This window comes from Corapipo altera, unplaced genomic scaffold (assembly GCF_003945725.1).
Source record: "Corapipo altera isolate COAL_440 unplaced genomic scaffold, ASM394572v1 55, whole genome shotgun sequence".
NCBI lineage: Eukaryota > Metazoa > Chordata > Aves > Passeriformes > Pipridae > Corapipo > Corapipo altera.
In genome coordinates, this window is record NW_020884882.1 from 12,101,875 (window position 1) to 12,120,963 (window position 19,089).

The 19,089-nt window shown below is 47.4% G+C and overlaps 1 protein-coding gene across 11 annotated transcripts in view; it reads left to right on the forward strand.

The window, feature by feature from the left end:
• LOC113945843 (monocarboxylate transporter 2-like) overlaps positions 1-19,089 on the forward strand; it is a 40,543-nt gene that overhangs the window by 13,128 nt on the left and 8,326 nt on the right. For 10 of the 11 annotated variants that reach the window (XM_027640491.1, XM_027640492.1, XM_027640494.1 and 7 more), the window contains one exon: positions 16,623-16,766. In XM_027640491.1, coding sequence (XP_027496292.1) covers positions 16,623-16,766 — 144 coding nt within the window. Of the gene's footprint in view, positions 1-2,026; positions 2,250-16,622; positions 16,767-19,089 lie in introns of those variants that run through there. The other variant, XM_027640501.1, reaches the window with a different exon arrangement.

Consider the following 19,089-nt stretch of genomic DNA (forward strand, 5'->3'; position numbering starts at 1 on the left):
CACACACCTAACTAGTGTGCCTTGGTTTTCTGAGCGTTGGGTTGTCTTTTTTTTGTTTTTTGGAAGCAGACTGAATGCAGCTTTGTAGGATATTAGGGAAGAGTTGATCTGAGCCTTGACGCACAGAGAAACCAAAAGGGAATGAAAACTCCTCTTGGGGAAAGAGGGAAGAAAGGGCCATAGTTGCAATGCAGATGGTATAGTTATTTGCAGGCAAAATGTCTTTTGCCAAAATGATTTGTAAGATCTGCCCCATTGTACTCCAATCATGGCTACATGGGGATGGAAGAAGGTCTCCTCACGGGAAGAGACAAGGTGCTGACACTCATCTGCCATCTCCACATGAATTTCCACAAAATTGGGCCCAGGAAGGCACATGCCTGCTTTCCTTCAAGACACATGGGGCTGCTCGTTAAGCCAGAGGGAGGCAAGATTGAGTAAGCTAAACACCTTGTGGTGAAACTGCAACTTTCCAGCCGGAGCAAACACTGCTTAATGTTTTCCCAAACAGAGTTCAATGTGAAAAGTAGAATATACAGCAAATTGGTGAACATAAATAGAGGGTAGAAGTCTGCAGTGATGGTAGAATCACAGAATTCAGAATTGGGTTGGAAGGGACCTTAAAGATCATCCCATTCAGCTCCCTGTTGTGGACAGAGACATCTTTCACTAGCCCAGGTTGCTCCAAGCCCTGTCCAACCTGGCCTTGAACACTTCCAGGGATGGGACATCCACAGCTTCTCTGGGCAACCTGTGCCAGGGCCTCACCACCCTCACAGTGAAGAATTTCCTCCCGACATCTAACCTAAGTCTCTCCTCTTTCAGTTTGAAACCATTCCCTCTTGTCCTATCCCCACCTGCCCGTGTAAAAGGACGCTGTTTTTTTTAATTATGATGATGTGGTCTGGGGGCAGGAGAGCAGCCTGCAGCTTGGTGAGGAGCAGAAAAGAAGAGGGATACCGATGGAAACACGGGAGAGAGGCGAGAAAAAGAACAATTTGCATTAAGTAACTGAGGGTGGTTTAATTAACGCCCGCGGGGTGGCTGGTGCGAGGGGGGCGAGTAGAACACGGGGGAAAGGGAGAAGTGGGAAGGGATGTAGCTCCCGGGGGAGGTTTGGTGCGTGTCCCGTCCGCCGGGGCGGGCGGGTCCCGTGTGGGGTGGTGCGGGTGCTCCCCCGCTCCATCCTACCCGTCCCGTCCCATCCCATCTCATCCCATACCGCTGGGTCGGTGCCGGCGCCGCGCTCCGCAGGTGGGTCCGTGTGCGGGGATGCGGGATCCCACATCGCAGGCGTGTCCCAGGGGCTGGGCGGGAGCGAAGGGGGAGGTGCACCGGGTTGGAGCCCCTGTTCCTGGTTTTAACTAATTCCACGTGGCATTTCTGCACCATCCCGCTCTCCCCAGCACCGCTGCCCGCGGACGGTGACACGGGGCCGGTGGGCTTGGCACTAAATGGCCACGCGAACGGCTCGGGGGGGCGCGACACGGGACAGGACTCACTAGTGTGTTGGGGCCGCGGTGCCGGTGCAGGCGGGGGGCAGGGGGAGCAGCACCCTGGGACTGGGATAACAGCATTCCGGGGCAGGGGGAGCAGCATTCCTGTACTGGAGGTCTAGGGGATCAGCACCCTGGGACTGTGGGAGTAGCATCCCTGTACTGGGGCTCCAGGGGAGTAGCACCCTGAGACTGGGAAAACAGCATTTCGGGGCTGGGGGAGCAGTATCCCGGTACTGCGGGTCTAGGGGACCAGCACCCTGAGACTGGGATAACAGCATTCTGGGGCTGGGGGAGCAGCATCCTTGGACTGGAGTTCCAGGCAGCAGCACTCCAGAACAGGGGTATGGAGGAGCAGCGTCCTGGGACGAGAGGCCCAAGGGAGTGACGTTCTCAGGGCCGGGGTCTGGAGGAGGAGCACCCCTGGACTGGGGGAGCAGCATCCCGGGACTGAGGGTCCGGGACTCCGCATCCTGACCCGGCAACTCTGCGCTTTGTATTCCAGAGCCGCCCGAGGACCTTGGGCGCCGCTCGCCCCCCCCGCCATGCTGCCCCCAGGGCGAGTCCCCGTCCCGCCGGACGGCGGCTGGGGCTGGGCGGTGGTGTTCGGGGCGTTCGTTTCGATCGGCTTCGCCTACGCCTTCCCCAAGGGCTTGGCCATCTTCTTCAAAGAAATCCAGGATTTCTTTGGCACGTCCTATAGCGAGGTGGCGTGGATCTCCTCGATCATGTTGGCCACGACGTACGGCGCAGGTGAGTGATCCTGCACCAGCCCCCGCGGCGTGGTCTGAAAGCAGAAATAAGCCAGAAATCTCCGCTTTGGGACAGTGTAGATGAGGAGCAGCAGCAGTGCCCATCTGCACGGGCACCACCCACAGATTTACTTTCTGATCCTGTTTCCAAACGTTAGCTCTGGCAAACAAGTCGTATGTGAAGCATAAGGGGAGAAGGGGCAATATTTTTGGTTGAATTAGTGTTGGTTGGGACACAGGTCTGGTGCCTTTTGAATTTGCCACTGGGCTCAGTGGGTGCAGGACTCTTTTGACCCCTCTGTGTGCTTTTTTGACCTGTAGGGGACTCCAAATGTCTTTGAAAATGTGTTTTGTGACCAGTTTGGTGCTGACATCCCCTTTATTTCCAGTTGGGGTTGCAGTACCTTTGCTGCTTTTCAAAATAGGGTGTATTTCACTGATATGGGCACAGTGTTATGCAAAAGCCTTTCTATAGGGGTACAATAATCTCTGTGCACCAGAGACTGAACCACAGCATGGTGTGTCCCCCTGCTGCACCCCCTTCCCCGGGACACTGCCAGCCACAGGCTGCACATCAGGGGCTTTCTCTGACACTGTGAACAAAATGAGGACTTTGTCCTGTCACACAGCAGCTCTGTTCCCCCCAAAGGCAATACCAGACTTATTCCTTGTATCCAAGTGGCAAAGGGATGGGCAACACTAGCATCCTTCTGCCTTGCTTTGATACAAGTCAGTAACTTTGCAACCAAGAGACTGTGAAGTACCAGCATGGCCAGACCCAAGGTGTTGCTGAGGTCACCTACCCAGAAATCAGAAGATTAAGTGTGAAAATTTTCCATGGGCATCAGGGACAAAGCCCTGGGAATAGACTGGTGTGAAGCAGCTGGTTCTGGGTTTCAGCCAGAGCTGAGCATGGATATAGAGCAATAAATGAAGTAGCTGCTTGTTTATTGTGGCAGCTTGTGATCACAGCAATGAAATCGCCAGAGTTAGTCGTTCTTATCAGTTGTAAAGCACTGCACCTAATGTTGCTCTTTTTTATGGATTTTGGTATCACTTTCATGACTCAATGAAAAACTTGGGCTGCTCTTGATTAAATCTGCAGTGGGAGGTGGACAAGGAACCATGCTCTGTGATTGCAGGAAACTTCATCAATGTTTATCCTGGCTATTAAAGCAATTCTGAAAATATTCTCTATTTTTGCAAAGGATTCTTTTTCCTTAATAGTGCACTGTAGTGGGTTTTGGACAGCACAGTTGCTAAGGAAGGTAAAGGTGTTGTACACAGCCTGTTGTAATGCATTCTGTTGCAATCCACTGCAAAGGCTTGGTCCCACAGAGAACAACTCTGCAAGAGCTGAATTCCTATTTGAGAATGCACAAATGGAGCACTTAAGGCAAAATCCAAGAGGTGATTTAGAAGGAGAAATCCCCTGCTTGAGCCATGCTGTTGTCCCGTCGCCTGTTCCACTACACTGCAATAAATGTGCCTGTGGGCTGGGGGCTCCTGGCTGCCCCTGTGGGTTATTGTCAGCTCTGTTTTGTCTTCCAATACAAAAATGTTGTATACTTCCATACTTCCCCCACTGTGGAAAAGGTGCTTCAGTGCCTGACCATGACTGAGTGAGGAATATGCTCTGCAGATTAACCCTGCACCTGGCAGGGCCTGAAATTGCTCACAGGGACAAAAAGGGGGGGGGCTGGAGCCCCTCAGGGTGCAGGTCATGGCCAACGAGCTGGTGTTGGAGGAGGTGAAATGCTGCTCTGCTTGCCTCTGCCTCCTCCCATCTCCTCGCTTTCCAGCCCACCTCCTTCTCTGTCTCTCCAAGTGTTCAAGCCAGTGCTGAGTGCTCTGTACCTGGGATGTTGTAGTGGACTTTAATCCCAATGAACTGAGTGTCTCCTGCCTTTTAGCAAGGATCTTTAACTTTACCCTCCCAGTAATGTGGGGGATGGTACAGCTGGACACCACTAGATTTAATTGCAGGCAATTGTACCTTTGTACCTTCCCACTTGCTGAGTTATGTCCATTTACCAGTCCTCCCCTCCTCTGCTCTGCTCTGGAATATGACTGATGCTTGTTGGATCCTCACTCTCTCTGCAGGGTGAGATACCAAGTCACTCAGTGGCTGCAGACAGGGCCATGGTGGGAATCTGTGGAACATGGAACAATGAAATGCACATGCCCAAGAGCATATTTAACATGTCTAATCTGATTGACCAGGCATTTAATGCCAGATTGGGTTTAATTTATGTTAAACTCCAGTGATTTGGAAATTCTCGTTCAAGGATGGTTCCTGTGAGCTGCCCAGCTCTTGCTCTGCTGTGCTGCCTGTTAGAGCTGCATGGCAAAGTTTGATTTATTTTGCTGAAAGACAATAAAATAGTTGAACACTGGATTTTTGCTAATCTTCCTAAAAAAAAAATTCTAAAAATGCCAAACTTTTAGCATAGTCCTGAGTAATTAATACTGTTACTAAATATTGCCATGGCTTGTCCATTCCTTTCCTTTCCCAAATCAGTGGTGGGGCAGAACTGTCACAGAGTAGAGGTGCAGGAGGTGCAGTCTGCAGCTGTGTGGGAATTGTGTGGGTGCACTGAGCATCTCCTACATGAGGCAACAAGTCCATATCCTGAGGGGCTGGAAGGGCCAGTGGTGCTTTTGCTGGGGTCAGGTGTGGGCATCACAGCTGCTGAAGGAAACCCCCAAACTTGCCTCACACCCCTTCCCCCTGCTCCAACTGCAATAAATGGCAGTGATTTGGAAGGTGGCCACATGGATCAAAAGCTCTCCTCAAGAGTGCACAGGCACTGCTGTTTGCTCAGCTGTCCTCAGAGAAAGGCCACGGTGTTTCTGTTCCCTTCCCAGTGCTGGCCTTGTCTCTGGACTGTGCCATGGCCCTCAGAACCAGGACTCAGGGCAGTGAGGTTGGCATCTGGGCACAGGAATGTCCCCTGTGAGGGCTGACGCTCCATGGAGTCTCATCTCCCTCTGTCCCTGGAAGTTGGGGGCAGCTGGCATGTCCTGGTGCCTTGGCAGGGCACACAGGGGCTGATGCTTCCACTGACCACAGCTTTTGTTTGCAAACAACCTCAGGAAACAGTTTCTGGTTTCCTTGTTGTGCTCCTTGGTGTAGGGACTTGCTTTTGGGACATGCAGCTTACGGTGTGACAGAGCTTATGTTTGCATTTCATAAATAATGCAAATGAAGCTTATTTTCTGAAAATACATGAACCAACTCAAATCTTCACTGGAGAAGCTTTGTTGACTTTGACAGCATGGATGCAGATTTACAGTGCCACCTGAGGCTTTAGCTTGTAGCACTAGAGCAGTTCCAGTTTTTTAGACTAAAACTGAAAATCAGCAGCCGAGACTGTTTCTGCTCTTCACTTTCTGCTTAATTCCCCCAGGAAGCTGTTTTATACCAGCCGAGGCTCTGGCAATATATATTACAGAAGTTAATGTGTCTTATCCCCCAGTTTCTTAATCTGAACTAGGTTGCAGAAAACAATTCTGTCACTATAATACAAGTAGTAAAACAGATTACTGTGCAGTAAAGTGGATAGCCTAGACTTTATGATGGGGTACTTGTAGTTCTTGTCAGTGCTCATGTTCAGCAATTCCATGTTTCCAGTCGTGGAGGGTAGACTGGGAGGTTTGTTACTAAGGAGCATGAGAGAACATTGCTTTTGTCTGACTAAATCCCACAGGCTGAAGCCCTGCCAATTTGATAAAGAAGGATTTCTGTTCTACAGTCTTTCCACCATTTTTTGTTGTTGTCGTGGGTGAGGAGCTCATCCCTTACCCCAAATGAGAAAGATGTTACAGAGCAGAGACTTTGATGGATGAAAAGAAAAGGAACCAGGATCTGATCAATGATTTTAGAGGACTTTTCCAGCCTTAACCATTCTCTGATTTCATCAGGGACCAGGAGACCTGGCATCATCCTTCCCTAAAGGTGCTTCAACTGCACCTCAGCACCCAGGCAACAGGCTCTGGGAGTGACAAGGACACACCAACATTGTCAAAATGTGGACCCCCACAGGGCACCCATCGTGCTGTCAGATGCCCTGGGCAGGGTTTCCCTTTGCAAATTGCCTCCTTGGACTTTGCTATGCCAACAAAATACCAAGGTTCCTGAGGTCTTGCCTCAAGTACAGGGGTAAATTTTGTTCAGGAAACAACCTCATTGCAAAGCCAAAAGTCTTTGGCCTTTGCACCTCCTGATTTGGGCCCTGTGCCTGTGTCACGTTCACAGCACCAAACTGAGCTTTCCTTCTCCCATTTTTAAGGGTGACACATTTAAAGGATACATTTAAAACTAAGCCACATATATGTCCCTGGGCGTAACTGTTACCCATGGAAAGCAGGAGGCATCTTAGCTCCCAGGAAAGAAAATATAAGCAATATTAATTTGCTAATAATTTAGTGGCAGCAATGTTCTTGTAGCTGTTACCTTCTCCTGTAAGGCTATAAGAGAGGTATGGATCATGGGAAGAAGTAATGTCTTTTGTTATGGCAGACTTATATTAGAGCTGGAACAACAAGCCAGCTCTCTGGCACATGTACCAGAATAGAGAGAATAATTTAATGCCTAGAGCAGTATCTGCATTTTCAGTGTTTTTTTTTTTTTTTTTTTTTTTTTTTTTTTTTTTTTAATGGTGATGTTGTGGCCAACTGCTTCCTTCATTTTTATAATGGAATAAGAGGAGTCATCTGACCAGATCCTGACACAGAGTCATTTCAGCAGCTTGGTTTGAATAACTGGGGCTAAAGCAGGGAGCATGAGACCTTCTTTTTAGTAATTTTGAAGAACTTCAGTCTGTTGCAATTGCTGCGCAGGTTTATGCACAGCTTGTAGGTGTAAATATGTGCTGCTTCTGTTGCCCTTTAATACATAAAAAGCTCAGTTGCATCAGCATTGTTTTTATTCAGTATGCACTGAAATGGAATTTCAGTCTCAGCCTTGCTGTGCACTGCTGAAACACTCCTCCCAAAATCTCCAGGGTGCTGCTCTAACACATCCAAATTTCTATTAAAATTAAGGAATCACCTTCTGTCTATTTTTCAAAGACAGCAGCAGAGACCCACATTTTGCAAACACAAGAAAAATGAGAGTTTTTCTAAAGGAAAAGCCTCAGCCTGAAGTGTTTATTACTCTTGTTGTTTGTTATTTATTGTTTTGTAATTTGATGAAATATCTGAAGATTTAATTCTGGAAATGCTCCACAACTGAATCTTTTCTCCAAAGAAACTTTTTCCCAGAGCTTGTAGCTGCTTAATAGAGCATCTCCTAAAGCAGCAAGGAAGAGATGGGGAAGCTGAAAGTCCACCATTGACCTTGAACATTTAATCCAAAATTTTATAGCTGTATTTTATTACATTGCTAGCATGATAAATTGCAGTGACAGGTTTAGAAAGCACCTTACAACATGCAGTGGCGTAGAGCTATATTAATAATAAGTTTGATTCTGCAGTTTTTAACTTTATCAAAACTGCCAATGTTCTCTTCTGCTCTGGTCCAGACTCCATCAAAACCTTCTCTGCCTCCAGGAGACCCCACCCAAGGCTCTCCACCCATTCCAAGAGCTTTCAAATAGCTGTAAGGTACCACAGCACCACAAAGGGAAACTGAGGCATGGGAGGGAAGTGGGTTTTTTCAAGGGCAAGCAGCAAGTGGCTAACAGAGTCCAGGCTATGCCTTGAGGGGTGCAAGCTCTATGTAAGCCAGTTTTGGCTCTGGGATGGCCTGATGGACCACAAGCACTGGGATGGCTGGAGGCTCAACCTGCTGAAAGCCTGGTGACAGGGGTGACTGGTAAAATTGTGTGCTGTGCATTGCCCGGCATGTTGTATAATGTGGGTTTAGCAGAGATACAAAGGGATCAGGACCCAGACAGGGTTTGCATTCAGAGTTGCTCACAAACACAGTGTGGATTTGCAGCTGGCTGCTCACTGACCTTTCCAGGAGATCCAGCACCTGTATCCTCTGGGTCCTGGGCTGTGTCTGGCCACCCCAGATGATGCCTCACTGACCCAAGGTGTCTGAAATGACAGGAGCATCTCTTCATCAGCCCTGAGTGCTGAGCAGGGGTTATGAGAGAGAAGAGGGACAGGGAGAGGAGGACAGGTTTTTTCTAGTGTTGTAGCCTGTGTCAGCTCTCTACTGCTCTGCTTGCAGCACTGATTCAACAAAGATTCTCAAGTAGGGATTTTGCTAGGATTTCCCTAGGTGTATGCTTTTCCACCTGGATATTTTGTGGAGGCTGAAACAAAAGGAATATCTCTGTTTATCACAGTGGATATCCAGTATCCTGCCATCCTGGCCCAATCTCTGGAGCTGCCCAGTGCTGGACTTCACCCTTTTCTTATCCTCCCCACCTCTTGGAGTCCCACTCAATCAGCCTCCCCATGCCATTGAAACAAGACATCTTCCCTGGGGTAGCAGCACCATTACAGTTGTGGATTTTGATATGAATACTGGATGAGGAATGATTTGATTTCTGTAATGGATGGTGCTGCAGATTCATATACTTCTCCTGACTCTCAGAGAGCACTCAAGCTCTGCAAGGTCACCATGTATGGGCTTATATTTTTTATTTTTTTAAATAGCTCTGCTCTACTTAAGAGCGATAATAGCACTATAGGCTCAGGTGAAATATTTCTGTGTTCGTGGGCTTGGTCACAAAGCTTTATCATTTTGCCCTTCATTGGAGCTAGCAAGGTCACTAGGCAGCAGTAATAGAGATGTGATAGACTTAATAAAAACCAAGATTAATAAGAACTAGGAAGAAGAAAGCTAAGAGTTTTGGTTGTGGGGGTTGTTAGTGGTGCACAGGCAGATGTTAAGCCCAGGAATAAGTTATAGCCATTACCCCAAACTGAAAGCTTCTTTCCCCAATCAGTACAGGATGTGTTTTGGGTGGGCAAGAGCTCTGATGCCAACCTGTCCCACAGCACTGCAGCTCTTCTGCCCCTGGATGGGCTCTCCAGCATAACTGACCTCTTGGTCAAGTCATGCAGGTCTTTCCAGGGATGGGTAAAGCCCTCTGGAGAGCGTGACCAGGCAGGGGCCAACTTGCTCGCAGAACAATATGTTAAGAGAGGTAATGAATAGGCTGTTGACCTCCAGGGAGAGGTGTTGAAGGAATTCATGCAGCTGGGCTTTGAATGATGGAAGAGATAAAAGTCAGGAGTCCTGCCAAAGCAAAAATTAAGTAAAGAAATCATGGGAAAGCAGTTCAAAACCCATGACGTCGTGATCCTCTGAGGATGAGCGCCTGTTATCTTCTGTGTGGGTGAGATCCAGACCGGCAGCCGGGGCAGCCCCCAAGCACAGGTAGGTGACATGTCCTGGGCACCTGAGACGCCATCCCCTTGCAGGAGCAGTTATTTAACTGCCTAAATACGAAGTGACACGAGGGACCTTGGCTGCAGCCCCAGTTTTGGAGCTGTTGGCCTGTGGCTCCTCCGTGCGCCGCAGGAGCAGCGCGTGTCAGCCGGGTTATCTGGGAATTGAAATGCCTGAGTGCTGATCAGAAAAGATTGCTGGATAAGGAGGAGAACACTTTGTCTTTCTGAAGCTTGGAACTCGTCTATTTTGTTTTTCTTCTTTTTTATTTATTTATTTTTAAAAATTGGAAGCTGCTCTGGTAAATGCAAGTATTTCTGATGGGAGGTCAGGGTCATTAGCCAGAGACATCACGGTGGTTTAGGTGTGGACAGGTCTTTGGAAGCTGCCCTGTGGGGTCTGGTAGAGTGGTATTTGAAGCTGTGGTTGTCACCTGGGGCCTTTGCTCACTGCCACTTGTCCTCCATCACTGGCATGCGTGGCCATTGTGTCTTCAGCAGCACTGTCTGAGGAAGAGCCAGTTGTTTGTTGACTCCTCAGCCAATGCAGGTGCAAACAAAACCATCTGAACCAAGCAGCTGAGATTAATAATATACTTCATTATTAGCAGGTACCACCAGTTCTTCTCCAGTGATCTGGAGCAGGCACATGCTGGGCTCAGCTACCATGGATCAGCTGGTGACCAGCAGTTCTCCAAGCTCTGGTGGCACAAACACTTAGGAGTATGAGCTATCCAAGTCTCTTCTGGTGTGGCAACGAGTGAAAGGCTGCAGGTTTTAACCCTCTCATCCCTTTTCCCCTGCCTTTGGAACTGTGCCTTGTGTTTTCTCAGGCCACCTCCCTTTCAGGCTGCGCATGGGTACCAGGAGCTGATGGCTGATCCTCCCTGTCTCCAGAGGCTGGTGGGGTCTGGCAGCATGATAATAACGTGGGGACACTTGCTTTCATTTTCAGGGTAATGAGGAGGTTGCTCTGTTACAGTGGGCTGGTCCCCTGGTGGATAAATTACGAAGCCAAAGGCAGTGTCGCTATTCCACAGAGGGAGTGAGATTATTACTGAGGAAATTGCAGGCCTGCTCCTGTCGTTTTACTACTGGTGTAAAAATAGACTTTAGTTTATTAGCATAAATGATTCCCCCCCTTTCCTCCCAGCTGAGCACACTTCGCTCCTTCGTGCGTCCCCAGTGACTCCCCACAGTCAACACCAGTTATGTTGTGCTGAGTTCCTGTTTTTGTGTTCACAAAAGTTTGGAAAAATATTAACTGCCTGGGCAGTTCTTTTGGTGCTGACCAATGTCCCTGTGCAGGAACAGCTGTTTAGAGCCACTTCTCACTGTGGAAAACTAGGAAAAGCTGAGCTGCATGTTGCAGCCCCAGCGATGGGGGCACTGGTGGTCCCAAATCTCCCAACACTGCAGTGCCATGCACTTGATGATTTTAAAATGTTGCTATTTTATCATCTGTGTGGTCATCAAATGGTCTTACCAGCAGAGCTAGAACATTTGCAATGGCTCTGTGCCACTTTACACTGTCAGAAGGTCAGTCTTGTGAAACCTGGAAAAAACCCCTGTTGCTGGAGGCCTCTGGGTGACAGAGTCAGTTTTTCAGGGTCTCAGCTCTTAGTTACTTCTCTGAGAGCCCTGCACAAAAATATTTCAGCAGAAATTCATCCAAGACGAGTTCCACCGAAAATGAGGAACACTATGTCTATTAGTGTGAGGTTAAGTTAAAAAAAACCCACCAAACTTTACAAATAAGGGATGGAGATATATATATATATATATATATATATATATATATATATATGCAGGGGCAGAAGTATGGGAGAGAAGAATATTTTAGTCCCTGTTAGAAATACATCAGTGTTTTGTACCGAGACTGGAAGTTTTGCGGCTCATAAAAAATTCATAAGCCTTGTTGAGGAAAACAGAAAGGCAATTCAGGTGTCTTTTTTTTGAGCACTGTCATACTTGCAAGAGTTGAAGCCAGTCTGGATTGATGTTTCTTGTTAAATGCCAACTCTGCATTATCATTCTCTCTGGATCATAGTTCAGCGACTCAAAAAGAATGAATGACAAGATGGCCTGGTTTTGGGGAGGAGAAGAGAGGAGAATTCAGGGTATTTTGCATTTTCTTTTTGGGTTTACAGTCTCCTCTTCAGGGTCCTTTTCACTTCTGCAAACACAAAACTCAAGGTGAAAAGTAATTGGACAAGCTAACAAATGAGTTGGGGCTTGCTGCATTCCCCACTGGCGAGTTGCTGTGTTTCTCTTGCCACCAAGAGCAGTCTCTTTGACATAGCCTTTCATGTACCAGCTAACAAAGAATGGAAATCTGCCACAGATATGAGAAAAGAGAGGCTTTAAACAGGACAGGCACTAAACCAGCATGATTTATAGGGGCTGAGGATAGTGCTTTACATTTCATCAGTCTTCCAGGGGCTCCATGATCCCAGCTACATCTTTCAGAGATATTTGGTGCAAACTGTTGCTCACCAGACCGCAGAGTTTTACTGCAGGCAGAAGCAGAACCCTCATTGTGTGCACCCTGCTCTCCAAGGGCTTGGGCTGTAAGTGAGGCGTTTCTAAGTGGGGATTCCTTGCTCTTACCCAGGGGTGATGGAGACACTGATGGAGACACTGAGCCAGGGGAGCTGCAGAGACACAGGCACAGCTCTGAACAAAGCCTGCAGCAGGATGAGGCTCAGCTTTCCCTGTGTCCTCCTCTGCCTTGTGTCATCCCCCTGCACTGGATGATACATGATGGCCATGGCTGGAAGTTTGTCAGAAGGGAGGAAGTCACTTGCTGGATCTGGGAAGGGGCTGCTGTGTTTCCTAAGGCTGAGTGTGTGGGAATGACATCCCTTCCTGCACTAAAACACTGGTGATACTATACCAGCACCCTTGTCATTGCAATGTATCGGGGTGCAAGGGGTTGATTAAAAGTTACTTCTAATTTCCTCGTTTGTATTTTCAGTGCTGTCACAGTGGTGGGTTGTGGGCACAACCCTGGCAGGGTGACACTGGCTCTGGCTGCTCTGCTCCCTGAGAAACAGTGCACTGGGATGTGCTCAGCATCTGGGATATCTTTTGCTCCTTGCTCTGACATTTCAGGGACTTGCAAAGTGTTTGTGTGGTTCCTTCTGCAAGGTCAATCCAGGCGAATGGCAGCTTTCTGAGAACTTTGCCAGCTGTTTCTCTTGCCCTTTTCTCACCTGATGCTGTAAATTAAGAGGCAAAAATCACCCAGACTCCTGTTAGCTTCTCCCACTGAAGGCTTGCAGGAAGGAAGAATTATTTCCTTTGGATGCCAGGACAGGGAGCCTGTGGCTCCTGCACTTTTGACCAGACAGGTATTATCAAGTAAAGGTGCCTTAGGATTTAAGCTGCACACATTGTCACCATAAATGGTTTCTCTGTGGTAATATACAGCATATTTATTCTTTCCATGCCAGCTGAGTAACTGGTAAATGACAGGTCCTGCTTTTCAATTCCACCGTGTTGCCAGGGGCTGTCACACTTTTAATTTTTGCAATAGCTGCGAGCAAAGCAGTAATTGTGTTTCCCACTTCCCACAGCTGCAGTGCTGGCTTTGTGTTCCCTTGTCTGAATTCCTCTGCTGTTTGATGTTTCCTGAAGCTCCCCATGAACTGCTGTTAAAGTTATCTAATGTTTGATGGCTGATCAACACCCCCCCCCCCCCTTCCAAGACATACACTGCAAGTGTCACGGGGCAGGAGGGGTGCACTGAGATCTGCTGGGTGTGATGTTGATCACTGAAGACACCTGGGCAGGGTGAAGGGCAACGTGTCTGTGCTCTGTGCCCCTGCCCAGACTGGCAGGATTTGGGAGCTGAAGTGTGCAATATGTGACACATTGTGTGTGCTGGTTTCTGCTGAGAGATGGGACAGCTTTTGAAGGGCTACTCCGTTAAATCTGCGGGTGTTTCTGTAGGTCCAGGATGACTTAAGTGGAAGTAATTTTGGGGATGTGATTTTGCACTTGCTTCAGTGCGTTTGAAAGGTCTGCTCAGGACTATTAAAGACCCTTCAGCCTTCGAGCAGCAGCTCAGGGAAGTTTGGCTTCCCAAGTGTTTGAGGCTTTGGGTTGGATTTTTTGGTGTCTTGTAAAGGGTAGGTCTGGGTGATGCTTTTGCTGCAGGTTGAGTGCTCATCATGGCCTTCCCTGTGGATTCTCCAGTGGCTGGAAAGGTTTAATCCAGGTGTTCTGCTCCTGTTTTCTTCTCTAACTGGCTACACTCAGTGCCTTACAGGTCTCCAACCCTCAGTGCTCTGCGGGTGAGGCTACTCAGGGAGATCAAATGCTGTCACTCACAGGCATGTGCTGTACACTGTGTTCTTTAGCAAAGCAGGCTCACAGTGCCTGGACTTATAGTTTCAAGGTGTGAAAGAGAAAGGCTTATGTGCTTCTGAAGTTTGCCTGAGTTCCCTGTGAGACCAGCCCAGCCCAGACAGGTGACACCTTTGAAGAGCACACCAGACTGGCAAACAAGTGGGACTGATTATCCCCCTGTAAAACTGATAGTGCAGATGAAGGCTGTTTGCTGAAGGTCATGCAGACCCACTGTAAAGCATTGCTGAGAGATCGCACATGACAAGAACAGGGAGCAATTGCAATCTTGTGGCTTAATAAATGATCACTGGGAAGCTGGGATGAGGCTAGGGACACTGCACTCATGGAGGGTCCCCAGGGACACAGAGAGGGTTCTCTCATTTGTACAGATGGTGTTTTGGACATGAACTTTTATTTTCCTCTGCTCCAGCATCTACCCTGGGCTGTCCCCATACCTGGGCAGCAGAGCAGAATGTGTCCTACCCTCAGCCCTTTCCAGTTCATAATCTGCTGTCATGCTCCAAACCATCCTTACTGATGGGTGAACCCGGTACAAGAGCTTATGGACTGAAGTGAGAGGGACATAGATGCATATTTCCCTTTCCCAAGCTGGATGCTGTAAGAGTGGATGTATATGAGCAGGCTGTTTCACTTCTCGTAGCAGAGGCTTCTCTCCCTGGTCGCTGCCCTGGGTTGGAACAGGAGAGGAGCCTTAGAAGGAATCCTGTGGGCTTTAAATGCTCTACTCTGTGGTACAACATCCTATAGTTTTAGGGCTGATGTGAAAGCCCTCTTCCAATGTGAGAAAGTAATTGAAACCACATTTTCTTAGCTGAGTAATTAGATTGATTCTGGAGAAATGCGGACATGTGGAAAATTGAAAAATGGAAGAGTTGCATGCCCTTGGGCTGCAGATGAATGTGTTGGTGCCTTTCCGAGGAACACTGGCTCGATCTATTGAATTACGGGACATGGTGAGACCAGCTCAAGCATGATGCAAGTCCACACCCTGACCAGGGGAAACTCAGACAGAAAGGGGTCCCTTTCTCACTGTGTTGATCTGAAATATGTATCTCCTTCCCTAGAACTTCTTATTGGATTTTGTAGTGCTCTGTGCAGCAAAAGGGTGTGTGTGTGTGAATCCAGTTACAGGATTAGGGGACAAAAACTCTCCACATAATTATACACAGAGAAATTTTAATTGAGTGGTGCAATTGATGGGACCAGCTCACAGATCACACAGTTACAGGGATGCTGTTGAGACTGTGCTTGTGTGTGTTTCATCTAGGAGTGTTTTGACCTCAGACATCTAGTGGAAAGTATTTCTGTGGGCTTCATTCCCCAGATTAGACCAGTCATACTTATTGTTTTCTATTCGTGCACATTTTAACAGCTGAGAACTTGTTTGTATGTTGTCAGCCATGCTGAGGGACTATTTGGGTTTCTGGGTCTCATTTCTGTGCTCAGCTGTGCCGTGGTTTGCAGAGTCTGGAAAGACCTCTGGCCCTATTTCTGGCTGAGATTATTTAAGCAAAGGTAAACATTCTTCCACGTGGCTCTGTGGAAAGGTAGGTCCCCACAGGCAAACTCCTAAGAGATGCTTGTATGTTTACAATACCTGTTTCCAGTACTCTGTGTGTGGATGGTGTGGGCTGTTCATAGTGGCAGGAATGAAGGCAAACAGGCACATTGGGCTCTGAAATACCATTGCTGTGTGATGAGTAGAACCATGTAAGATGAGACACTAAAAGCTGCCTGTATTCCCCTTCCTCGTTTCCAACATTATTTTTGAAGCATTTTGACTCAAGGTTTTTGAGTAATACAGAATCTTCTTTTCCTCACATTTCACGGCTTGGACTTCTGGACTGGTCTTTCCTGCTTGGTTTACTTTCTCTAGTTCTGATGTGTCAGCCTGATCTAACTTCAGAGTTGGCTTTGCTTTGAGCAGGAGGTTGGTCCTGAGTCCATCAAAGTCCCTCATATATATATTATTCTGCGCTTCTGATTTTTACTGGTCCTCCATGTTTCACTTCCTCAGATTTCAATGCTTCCTTTCAGTGTGCACAGTCTTCGCTAAACTATTTCCCTCTTTCATAATTTTACACTTTCCTGAACCTCCTTTTTGCATAAACGCAAGGCCAAACTGATTCTTTTGAGCTCTGGCTAATCCATCATCCTAAACTGTTTCTACCTACATGGACTACTGTTAAGATTTAATTAAAACTGTTCTGCTGAAGCTTTGGTCCTGGTCAGCAGTATTGGAATTGCATTAAATGGGGGCATTAAAAATGCAACAGCATTCATGATATCAGCCTTGTAATATGAACCCCTGCTTTGTGTGTGTGGTTTACTATCACCATAAATCAGGAAGCTCCTATGTTCAGATCATGTGTTCACCTGATTTGTTTTTGCTGTTTGCCTTCTCTGATGACATCTGAAAGTCCTGGGGGCAGGAGCTGTCACTGAGCACACAGCCTTGGCATCAGGCATGCTGCCATCTCCATGTGGATCATCTTTCTCTGGTTTTCCATTTTCTTCCTGAAGTCACCCTAAAAGCTGTCAGCAGCACCTCAGAAGCACTGATAATGCAGAGTTTTAACTGCTTTGTGACAAATATACCCTTCTGTCAGAAGATACCTACCTCAAGGACCCTTTTTCACTCTTTCCCCAGGTCCCATTAGCAGTATTTTAGTGAACCGCTATGGCAGCCGCCCTGTGGTCATGTTTGGGGGCCTTTTGTGTGGTGCTGGGATGATCTCAGCTGCCTTCTGCACCAGCATCCTGCAGCTCTACGTCTGTGTGGGCTTCATTACAGGTAAGAACAGAGCACCTCCTTCCCTTCCATGGCTGAGGTTCACTTCTGATGGCTTCAGACATCCACACTTGGGCAATGTGAGGACCGACACAAACACAATGGGAAAGTGGTGACATAAGCTGGTGGGACAAGGGCCCTCCTTATTAACTGCTCCAGATGAACTTTAGCAAAGAGCATGTCCCTGCTCAGCTCTGTGTTCCCGGCTGAACATCGCGTGTGGGATCTCAGCAGGGCTGTGCTCTTGGCAGCTGTGTGCTCTGTGCTGGGGGGGACAGTGGGGATGGCCATCAGTGCCCTCAGCAACAACTGAAGCAAATTCAGGTTGACTGTGCTCTGCCCTGGGCAAGGCAAGTCCTTCTGGATGCAAGTTTGGCTATAAGAGAGCACCAGTGTTCCCATATTACTGTGTGTTATCTTCCCTCTGTGAGATACACAAAATGAGATTTCAGGGGTTTGCTTTAGTTCACTTGCCCTTTGCCAGCTTGTGAGGTGAGGAGGTCCTTTATCTGAAAATAGTGACCTGGGAGTTGATTGGAAATAAGCAATATTCTCCCTATTGATGAACAAACACCAACTGTATTTCCTTATTGAAGTCGCAATTTAAATTGTCTGTATTCTATGTATATATTGGAAACAGGAGAAGACATAGGCTCAGTCCAGCACTTTAAAGCCTGCAGGTGCCAGGTTATGGCTTTTAAAGGTAGATGCATTAGAGTTCTCTACCTGAGTGAGTATAGATGCTTGATTATAAACATTTTTGTTTATTATTTTGGATAAGGTACAGCCAATGTTTCTTCCAGGGCACCTAGGACATCTGCTTGAAAACATGACACAGTGAGTTCAAAATTGGCTTTTGAGGTTGCAAGGTGTATGTTTTAATGAATGTTCCCAATCTCTCCACAGATGCATTAAGTGTTGCTGCTTTCTGAATGTGAAAAGTATGAGCTCAACATTTAAAATCGATAAAACCAGCCACTAGCAAAGTAAATTGGGACAGAAAGATTGTCATCCTGCTCTTCTACACCAATATTGCTTTAGTAAATCTGTAGAGTAGTGAATAAATCCCTATATAGGATTCCTTCTCTTAAACCTTGCTCTTTCTAAGGAGTGTCACTGTAATTAGATGAAACTGTGTTATTACTGGATGAATAAATCTTGCAGATTTCTTGAAAGAGATTCCAGAGACAAAGCAATGAGAAATAAAAATAACCAATATCTCCCACTATTTATTGATGCATGAGCTTGCATCCTTCCCTGCTAAAGAAGTGTTCTGTAGGAAGTGCATGTGGCGAGAGGACAAGGGGGAATGATGTCAAGCTGGCAGAGGGTAGGTTTAGATTAGGTATTAGGAAGAAATTCTTCCCTCTGGGGGTGGTGAGGCCCTGGCACAGGTTGCCCAGAGAACCTGTGGCTGCCTCATCCCTGTAAGTGTTCGAGGCCAGGCTGGATGGAGCTCTGAGCATCCTGGGAGATGTCCCTGCCCACAGCAGGGGGTGGAACTAGAAAATATTTAAGGTTCCTTCCAACCCAAACCATTCTATGATTCTGAGTTGACTGATGCTGGATTAGCACACGGAAACCATAAAACCTTTGCTAAAAATATATACATTTTGGTAAGCAGAAGGGCTCAGGCAAGAAACAGGGCTGTAGGAAGACACCAGCTTCTGTGTTCAAAGGTCCTTGTCTAAAAACATGGCAGGACGTGTTTTGTGCCTAACCCAAATGGATTGATGAAGACCTTGATCTTTTTTCGTCCCTGAATATGTTTGTAAATCTGGTCTGCTGCCCACCTCAGAAAGCTGACAGTCTGCTCTGTGCTCAGTGCACACGTGTAACCCTCCCACCAGCCTCAAGGTACGGGGCAAACCACCCCCACATCTCCTGGTCTTTAATGCTGTGTTTTTTCCTCAGAGCAAAGCCCATTTTTTGTTGTGTACCTCTTTTCCTCCTGCTTGCTGAACAAGGGCAGCTGTATGGACGAGGTCTTGGCTAATAACTCATCATTTCCAGGCGTGGTGTGTGTGCTGGAGAAGGAATATTAACTTGAGAGAGAAGGAAAGATACTTGTGCGCCTGCTAACATGCTTGATGCCTCTAATTACACTTGAAGTGCTTTTGCTGGTCAGGCCTTACATGGAAGCATTCAAGGGCAATTAGAGAGCTGCCTGCTCCTCAGGCAGCTGTGACAGCGTTACTGCATGAGGAGAGAGACTTTTGTGAAGAGGCTTTGCAGTAACTGCAAAGCAGCCTGTAAACATCACCCTCTTTTTAGCCTCCTTCCTGCTAGCCTGGAAAGGCTGATTTAAAAGTCTGTGTTCATGTAA